Here is a 9,858-nt window from a genome sequence, read left to right as displayed (position 1 = left end):
AGAGCAGGAGGGGTAGGGGGCTGCCCCAGGACCTCAGGGGAGCAGGCAGAGCTCTTGCAGGTGAGCAGGGGAGGTGGGAGAGCAGGAAAGGTAGGGGGCTGCTCCAGGGGCTCAGGGAAGCAGGCAGAGCCTGTGCAGGTGAGCAGGAGCGGTGGGAGAGCAGGAGGGGCAGGGGGCTGTCAGGGGTGCAGGGGAGCAGGCAGAGTTCTTGCAGGTGAGGAGGGGAGGGTACGAGAGCAGGAGGGGCAGGGGACTGCCCCAGGGGCTCAGGGGAGCAGGCATTGCTTTTGCAGAGAACAGCGAGCTGGGAGGGCAGGGGCGACAGAGCTGCCCCCGGAGGGCTCCGGGTATGAAGGCAGAAGGACTGAGCTCACAGGAGCTTGGACCTGCTGTGAGCTGAGCAGGTGCAGGGGACAGAGACAGCTGAGGGCTCGGGCCCAGGTGAGCGTCCCTGCACATGCGGTACAGGGTGAGCTGGCCGGGCCGGGTGGACACGTTAGGGTGGAGACTAGAGCCTGGGTGGGAAGGTCTCTGGGGCAGAAGGGGCAGGAGTGGCCACCTTTGAGGCGCCGAGGGTGACCACAGGTCTTTGTCCCAGGGCCTGAGTCCTGTGCCTGACGCTCTTGGGGCCGAGGAGCAGAGGGTCGACACGCCCATGCCAGCGGGGAGGCACGGGGCAGTGGGCCCAGTGGAGGAGAGAATCAGGGGCCGGATCGGAGCTAGAGGCAGGGCTGCAAGCCTGGGGTGTGGGTGGGATGGGACGTCAGGCAGGACCCTCGGCCTCAGCAGAGGGGATCTGGGTCAGAGGGCATAGGCCTGGCTGGGGTTGGGGGTCTGAGGTGCCCTGGGGTGCTGGCACCACGCAGGGGAGGACAGCCAGGGCACGGCAAGGCTCCCCTCCACCACGCTGAGGGTCAGACAGGCTCAGGGAAGACATCGGCTGAAGGAGGACTCTGGGGACGGCAAGGAGCTGGACAGGCCCCAGAGCAGGGATGGCCAAGGCCTGGGGCACTGATGGGAAGGGCCCTCAGTGAGCTTAGGAGGCCATGCCAGGAAGACCTGAGGAGGGACCAGCGGGTTCAGGGCAGGAACAGGGGCTGGGGCCTGGCTGCTTTGGCTGCACAGCCGACCCAGAAGATGTGGGGTCTGCAGTCCAGTCGGCAGGCCTTGATGAGGGCCCCGGGCTGAGGGTCACGGGCAGTGGGTGGAGGCACGTTTCCCCTCGTTCAAGGCAGAATCAGGAGGGGACAGCAGGGCAGTGGGCTTAGGGGACCAGCAGGAGCTGGCTGCGAGCAGGGGCCACAGGTCAGGGCTCAGACAGAGGGCTTGGTCAGGCTGGACACCCAGAGGAAGCCTGGGTGGGGACCCAAAGCCTGAGGCCCACGGGACTCTGACCCAGGTGGTCACCCAGCGCTGACCGGGCTGATGAGTCTGGCACCTGTGGCCCCAGAGAACTAAGCCAGGCAGCTGGTCTGGAGACATCCAGGAAGCACATGGGCGCTGGGCCCAGGGGCACCCCAGGCCTGGGCAGCTGCTGTCCTGCCCTGACCCTGGCAGGGGTGAGACCCTGGTGCTCACACAGCCTCCTCTCTTGCAGCCTCCACCACGGCCCCATCGGTTTTCCCACTGGCCTCCGGCTGCGGGGCCACGACCGGCTCCACAGTGGCCCTGTCCTGCCTGGTGTCCGGCTACTTCCCCGAGCCAGTGACCGTGTCCTGGAACTCCGGCTCCGTGACCACCTTCCCGTCCGTCCTGCAGTCCTCAGGGCTCTATTCTCTCAGCAGCATGGTAACAGTGCCCTCCAGCCAGTGGCCCAGTGACACCTTCACCTGCACCGTGGCCCACCCGGCCAGTAATACCAGGGTGGAAAAGACAGGTGAGAGGGCGGGCATCAGGGAGGGTGTCCACTGGGAGACAGGCCAGGTCAGCTGGCCCGCTGCATCCCAGGGCACAGGGGAGGTACCGCTGTCTCTCCCACCTGAAGGCCCCCAATTCTGGGAGGTCCTCTGGGTGTTGCTGCCTGGCCCACTGAGAGCACAGGCAGCTTACCCCCACTGCAGTCCCTGGTCTGGGAACCCCCTAAGATCTGGTCCTCACCTACACCCACCCCAACCTGTGCCCACCCCAGGCTCCCAGTAACCCCCAGTCTGCTCTCTCCACAGTGCCCAAAAAATGTCTCTGCAAGGAATGTCCCAAATGTCCAGGTGAGTCAGCAGGGCCTCGCTCTCCACCCCAAGCAGATGGCCCACACACACCACAGCCTGGTGGGGGGAATGGATGTTCAAGAGGAAGCCCACCCACACGCTGACCCCTGCACTCTCTCTCCCTTACCATCCCAGATTTGGAGGGAGGGCCTTCGGTCTTCATCTTCCCCCCGAAACCCAAGGACACCCTCTCCATTACCCGAACCCCTGAGGTCACATGTGTGGTGGTGGACCTAGAAGACTCTGAGGTCCAGATCAGCTGGTTCGTGGGTGACCAGGAGGTGCGCACGGCCAAGACGAATCCACGCGAGGAGCAGTTCAACAGCACCTACCGTGTGGTCAGTGTCCTTCCCATCCAGCACCAGGACTGGCTCAAGGGGAAGGAGTTCACCTGCAAGGTCAACAACAAAGCCCTCCCATCCCCCATCGTGAAGACCATCTCCAAGGCCAGAGGTGGGCAGCAGGGTGGGGGTGCAGGGAGGGTCCGGGGTGGGGGCCTTGCAGACCAAGACCAGCCCTTCATCCTCGGAGTGACCATGTGTGCTGACCTCTGACCCACAGGGCAGGCCCAACAGCCCAATGTGTACGTCCTGCCGCCACCCCGGGACGAGATGATCAAGACCACAGTCAGCGTGACCTGCCTGGTCAAAGACTTCTACCCACCTGACATTGATGTCGAGTGGCAGAGCAATGGACAGCAGGTGCCAGAGACCAATATCCGAACAACCCCGCCCCAGCTGGACGCGGATGGGACCTACTTCCTCTACAGCAAGCTCTCGGTGGACAAGAACCGCTGGCAACGCGGAGAGGTCTTCACGTGTGCGGTCATGCATGAAGCCCTACACAACCACCACACACAGAAATCCATCTCCCAGTCTCCGGGTAAATGAGCAACATGCCCGGCACCCCTGCAAGCCCCCCACCCACGGGCTCTCAGGGTCCCATGAGGACGCCGCAGCCCCCACCCCTGTGTACATACCTCCCGGGCAGGCACCCCTGCATGAAATAAAGCACCCAGCACTGCCCTGGGACCCTGCGACACTGTCATGGTTCTTTCCGAGGCAGGCTCAGGACACCCGGGCCTCTGGGCGGCACAGACAGGCCGGCTCCCAGGCTAAGGGGTCACCACTGGTGGCAGAGAGCGGGACTCACGGGGGCCTGGACCCCGAGTGGGCAGGTCTGCACAGGCTGCCACAGCGTGTGGCCAGGATTGCCTGAGGCAGGAGAGGGGACTTTCTCAGAGGTGGCAGGCGCTCCGGACCGTCCCTCAGGCCAGGGGCTACCCAGGGCTGGAGGGTGTGGACAGGGATTGCAGAAGCCCCTCCAGAGCCCCCAGGGAAATGAGCGCACGCTCTTTCCCACCTCTGTACCAGCCCAAGCTGTGGGATGCTGGCCTGTCCTCCTGCCCTGGGCCCCCTGTCCCCTGGGCCTCCTGAGACGTTGTGTGGCAGCTCTGTGCCAATGCAGTAGCCGTGCCTGACCCGTGTGTGGGGACAGGCCCTCCTTTGCCCTCAGCACCCCACAAACAGGTCCCCACCCTCCCTCAAGTGCGGGGGTCCTGCCTGGCTTCATCCTGCCTGGGGCCAGGCCGGTCCACTCGTGGGGACACTCCTCCTCAAACCCCAGAGGTGCAGAGGCAGGGGGCCCTGCGTACCCAGGGGAGGGACCACCCCAGAGGCCCACTTGGACGCTGAGTCCACACCCACTGAAAACAAGCCTGTCCCGCTGAGCAGTGCCACCTGCACGCACACACACACTCACACGTGTGCACATGCGGGTCCATGCACACACATGGGTGCACACTCACACACATTCACACACGTGTGTCCATGCACACATGCGCGTACACATTCACATGCATGTCCATGCACACGTGTGCACACCATGACGTGCACACTCACATGTGGTTGTACATGCACACACACATGGGTGCACACTCACACGCGCACGTCCATGCACGTCCATGTACACAGGCCTTACACACTGGGCCTCACACAGGACAACCTGCATGGGCCCAGACCAGAGCCGGTCTCAGGAACCCTCACCATGGACACCAGCCTGCCGTGCACACCATGACGTGCACACTCACATGTGGTTGTACATGTACACACACATGGGTGCACACTCACACACGCACGTCCATGCACACAGGCCTTACACACTGGGCCTCACACGGGACAACCGGCATGGGCCCAGACCAGAGCCGGTCTCGGGAACCCTCACCATGGACACCAGCCTGCTCCCTACCCCCTCCAACACCCATCAGCTGCTCAGCAGCTCATCCACACCCTGACCACACTGACCAGCCCTCCTCTACCCCAGGGCACCTGCACCCCTCCCAACACCCACAAAACCCCCACACCCAGCTTGTCCTGACACTCCCACCTACTCATTCTCAAGGACACTCCCTGACACTGACCAGCCCTTCCCTGGACTCTGCTGACCCTCCCACCCTCTGGACCTGGCCCCCAGGGGAAGAGGCCACGAGGCGGTCAGGGCGCCTTCCCCCAGGGGTCCCCAGCACAGGGCAGAGCAGAGAGGGAGGGGGTCCCCCACTGGCCAGTCCCAAGCTGGAGAGCTGGGGGTGCTGAGGCTGGACCCTGAGGTTGCAGAGGGCTCTGACTGTCCCCCAGGGAATCACCCCCACGGGCAGGCACGGCACTGACCACCCCCTTCCTGTCCAGAGCTGCTCCTGGACGACAGCTGTGCCGAGGACCAGGACGGGGAGCTGGACGGGCTGTGGACCACCATCTCAATCTTCATCACCCTCTTCCTGCTCAGCGTGTGCTACAGTGCCACTGTGACCCTCTTCAAGGTGGGCGTCCCCACACGTCCCCTCACTGCGGCCTTCTGTCCCCACGCTTTCCCAACATGTCCCCACGCTGTCCACACACTGTTCTCGTGCTATCCCCACGCTGTCCCAAAATGTCCCCACGCTATCCCCACGCTGTCCTCGTGCTGTTCTCGTGCTGTCCCCACGCTGTCCCAACATGTCCCCATGCTGTTCCCATGCTGTCCACACGCTGTCCACACGCTGTCCACACACTGTCCCCATGCTGTCCCAACATGTCCCCATGCTGTTCCCATGCTGTCCCCATGCTGTCCCCACGCTGTCCACACACTGTCCCCATGCTGTCCCCACGCTGTCCCCACTCTGTTCCCATGCTGTCCACACACTGTCCACACGCTGTGCTCACAAAGTCCACATGTTGTCTTCATGTTGTCCCCATGCTGTCCCCACACTGTCCTCATGCTGTCCCCACACTGTCCCCACGCTGCCCCAACATGTCCCCATGCTGTCCTCATGCTGTCGCCATGCTGTCCCTGTGCTGTCCTCATGCTGTCTCCATGCTGTTCCCACGCTGTCCCCACACTATCCCAACATGTCCCCATGCTGTCCCCACACTGACCCCATGCTGACCCCACACTGTCCCCATGCTGTCCCCACACTGTCCCCATGCTGTCCCCACACTGTCCCCATGCTGTCCCCACACTGTCCCCATGCTGTCCCCACACTGTCCCCATGCTGTCCCCACACTGTCCCCATGCTGTCCCCACACTGTCCCCATGCTGTCCCCACACTGTCCCCATGCTGTCCCCACACTGTCCCCATGCTGTCCCCACACTGTCCCCATGCTGTCCCCACACTGTCCCCATGCTGTCCCCACACTGTCCCCATGCTGTCCCCACACTGTCCCCATGCTGTCCCCACAGTCCCCACACACACCCTACACTCTCCCATTGCTGTCCCACACTGTCCCCACACTGTCCCCTCACTGCCCCCTCGCTGACTCAAAATTGTCCTCTTGCTGTCCCCTCACTGTCGCCTCACTCTCCCACACCTCTGACCCCTCACTGCTGCCTCACTGTCCCCTTGCTGTCCCATCACTCTCCTCACACTGACCCCTCACTGACCCCTCACTGTCCCCTCGCTGTCCCCTCGCTTACCCCTCACTGTCCCCTTGCTGCTCCTCACTACCCCCTCGCTGCCCCCTCGCTGCCCCCTCATTGTCCCCTCGCTGTCCCCACACTGCCCCCTCACTATACCCACACTGACCCCTCAATGCCCCCTTGCTGTCCCCTCGATGTCCCACACTGTCCCCATACTATGGCCCACTGTCCCAAATTGTCCCCATGCTGTTCCCACAGTCCCCACACACACCCCACACTCTCCCATTGCTGTCCCACACTGTCCCCACACTGTCCCCTCACTATCCCCACACTGACCCCTCACTGCCCCCTCGCTGCCCCTTCGCTGTCCCCCTCACTGACCCCTTGCTATCCCCTCCCTGTCCCCTAGCTGCCCCCACACTTCTCCCCATCCCCTTGCTGTCCCTTCACTGCCCCCTCGCTATCCTGACATCCATCACTGTCCCCTCAGTGTCCCCTCACTATCCCCTCAGTGTCTCCTCACTGAACCCTCATGGCCTCTTTGCTGCCCCTTCACTGTCCCCTCACTGACCCAAAAATGTCCCCTCGCTGCCCCCTCACTGACCCAAAACTGTCCCATCTCTGTCTTCTTGCTGTCCCCTCACTCTCTCCACACTGTCCCCTCGCTGTCCCCTCACTGCCCCCTTGCTGCCCCCTCACCGCCCCCTCACTGCCCTTTCACTGCCCCTGATGTCCCCTCACTGACCCAAAAATGTCCTCTCTCTGTCCCCTCACTGCCCCCTCACTGTCCCCTCACTGTTCCCTCACTGTCCCCTCACTGACTACTCACTAACCCCTCGCTGTCCACTCCCTCTCCCCACACTGTCCCCCCACTGTTCCCCTCTCTGCCCTCTCACTGCCCCCTCGTTGCCCCCTGCTGTCCCCCCACTGTCCCATCACTATCCCCCCACTGGCCCCTTGCTGTCCCCTGCTGTCCCCTCACCATCCTCCCGCTGCCCCTTTGCTGTCCCCCTCGCTGCCCTCGCTGTCCGCCCACTGCCCCATCACTGTCCCCCACTGTCCCCTCGCTGCCCCCATGCTGCCTCCTTGTTGTCCCACAGCTGCCCCATCACTGCCCCATCGCTGTCCCCCCTCTATCCCCCCACAGTCCCACAGCTGCCCCCTCGCTGTCCCCCGTTGTCCCCGCTGCCCCCTCACTGTCCCCCCACTGACCCCTCACTGACTACTCACTGACCCCTTGCTGTCCCCAAACTGTCCCCCCGCTGCCCCCTTGCTACCCCCTTGCTGTCCCCTCACTGCCCCATTGTGTGGCCCCGTTGTCCCCCCACTGTCCCCCTTGCTGCCCCATCGCTGTCTCCACCTCGATGTCCCCTCGCTGTCCCCCTGTTGTCCCCCCGCTGCCCCCTCGCTGTCCCCCCACTGCATCCTGCTGTCCCCTGACTGTCCGCCCACTGCCCGCCCACTGTCCCCACGCTCTCCACCTTATTGCCCAGTGGCAATCCCCCTGCTGTCCCCCCTCTGTCCCCCTGCAGTCCCACAGCTGCCTCCTTGTTCTCCCCCTGCTGTCCGCGTGTTGGCCTCGCTGTCCACATCACTGCCCCCTTGCTGGCCCTACTGCCAACCACTGTCCCCTCGCTGTCCCACAGCAGCCCCTCACTGCCCCCTCACTGTCCCACAGCTGCACCAATCCCCCCGCTGTCCCCCCTCTGTGCCCCCGCAGTCCCACAGCTACCCCCTTGCTCTCCCCTCAGTGCCCCATCGCTGTGCCCACATTGTCCCCTCACTGTCCCACCATTGTCCCCCTGCTACCCCCAACTATCCCCCCACTACCCCCTGCTGTCCCCCCATTGTCCTCCCGCTGCCCCCTCGCTGTCCACCTCACTATCACCCTGCTGCCCCACTGCTGCCCCTCACTGTCCCCCGCTCCCCAACACTGTCCCCTTGTTGTCCCTTCGCTGCCCCTCACTGCCCCCCGCTGTCCCCCCACTGCCCACCACTGCCCCCTCGCTGTCCCCGTGCCCTTCCCACCAGGCACCCCACACACTCTCGCGGTCCCGGGTGTGGGTGGCAGGCTCTGGCGGGAGGCGGTCCGTGGGGTCCAGGCCTCGCTCACCCCCTGGCCCGCCCGCTGCAGGTGAAGTGGATCTTCTCCTCGGTGGTGGAGCTGAAGCGCACCATCGTCCCCGACTACAGGAACATGATCGGGCAGGGGGCCTAGGGCCGGCCCTCTGCAGCAGGTGTCCAGGGCTGCCCTCGACCCCACAAAGAAACCGGCTGCATCCGTTCATGCCGCTCGGCCTGCTGCCAGGCCTGCTCCTCTGCCCTCCCACCTCACCACCCTCTGTCACCACCGCCACCCTGGGCCTGCAACTCCACCCTCCGGGCTCGTGGACACCGTGGGCTGCACCCTGGCCCTGACCCCCCGTTTGGAGGATCAACGCGACAGCAGGCTGTGCCCCCAACATGAGCTGGCAGACACCGGCTGACTCCTCCCAAGCAGCCACCGAGATACGGCTGGGGCCGCACCGAGCCATCAGGGCAGGATGGCCCTCACCGGGACGGCCCCGGGCTCGGCATCCGCGGTCATCCTGGAGGAGTTGGACGGCCCGCGATCCCAGGGTCTGGCTGGCTGGGACCGACCTCGTGCAGCCCCGTCCCGGCCACGCTCCAGAGGGCAGGACACCCCCAGAGCAGGCACGTTGTCTCAGATCCTGAGGAAGCCACGGGCCACCATCACCCCACAGAGAAGCTTCCGACGTGCCACGAATGGTCAGTCAGACCTTCTCCACCAGTGGAGAACATGCGGAAAAGGCCCCGGGCCTGCGGCCACTGCAGGAACCCCCAGGGACAGGTGGCACCATCCGGGGAAGGAGTGACGGCAGCCAGATGGGCCTCCTGCAGAGGCACCTGCTGACCTGATCGCCAGGCAGGCGGGACGCAGCCTCAGTGCACAGAGGTGGACGGGTGCTGGGAGGCCAGGACAGCAGGCCCAGCCCGCACCGTCCTGTGGCCCGGCCCCGAGGCACGCTGGGCAGGAACGCCTGCTTGCTCCGGGGAAATGGGGGCAGAGACAAGATGACCAGAGAGTGCCGCGGCCTTGGGGCCCAAGCCAGGCGGACCCCCAGGACGATCTCCGCCCGGGCTTAGAGCGAGTGCCAGGTCAGAGCCCCTGCATGGGAGAGACGGTTGTGCAGGGCAGGAGAAGCGGAGCCCCCATGCCCCCTGGGAGAGAATGCACACCCACCACTCAAAGGAAACCCACTGCTGTAGCTTGGGTAGTTCTTTTCTTCTCGTGAAATTTCTGGAGTGTAATAATGTCCTTTACTGCTGCTTCTCCCTTTCTTTAATGACAATAAAACACCCTAAAAATTCCAGCACTCGCTGGGGAAAGTCTTCCTCTGTCGATGCGCCTGGTGGGATGCCCGGCCTGGCCGCGCCGTGCATTGGCTCCCTCCCGCCGTGGGGGGCCAGCACCCCACAGCTCTGGGCTCCCAGTGGGTGAGGAAGGCAGCCGGGAACAGTGCAGGGCCAGGGGCCGCCTGGGCCGTGGGCAGAAGCAAGAGACACGTGGTAGGTGTGCGTTAGTCAGCACGGGCTGCCGGGCAGAAGAGCCACAGTCTGGCGGCTTCAACCTCACGCGTGTCTGTTTCCACAATCCTGGGAGCTAGCAGGGAGAGAGGCAGGCCTCGCAGAGCGGGCGCCTCCTGGGGTCTCTGCCCCTGTCCTCACGTGGCCGGTCCTCCGTGTGTGTCTGTGTCCTCGT

The 9,858-nt window shown here is 64.5% G+C and overlaps 1 gene segment (V, D, J or C); it reads left to right on the top strand.

Annotated features, from left to right (window-relative positions):
* Positions 1-1,564: 1,564 nt before the first annotated feature.
* Positions 1,565-9,472, top strand: LOC103681900 (the record flags this gene model as incomplete). The annotated part of the segment is given in 6 exon segments: positions 1,565-1,876; positions 2,163-2,204; positions 2,340-2,657; positions 2,766-3,086; positions 4,889-5,019; positions 8,230-9,472. Coding segments are annotated over 6 exon segments (1,208 nt in total), but the record flags the coding sequence as incomplete, so codon positions are not given.
* Positions 9,473-9,858: the final 386 nt, after the last annotated feature.

This window comes from Ursus maritimus, unplaced genomic scaffold (assembly GCF_017311325.1).
Source record: "Ursus maritimus isolate PB19 unplaced genomic scaffold, ASM1731132v1 scaffold_502, whole genome shotgun sequence".
NCBI lineage: Eukaryota > Metazoa > Chordata > Mammalia > Carnivora > Ursidae > Ursus > Ursus maritimus.
The sequence above is the reverse complement of the archived record's forward strand: the minus strand, read 5'-3'. Positions and strand labels throughout refer to the sequence as shown.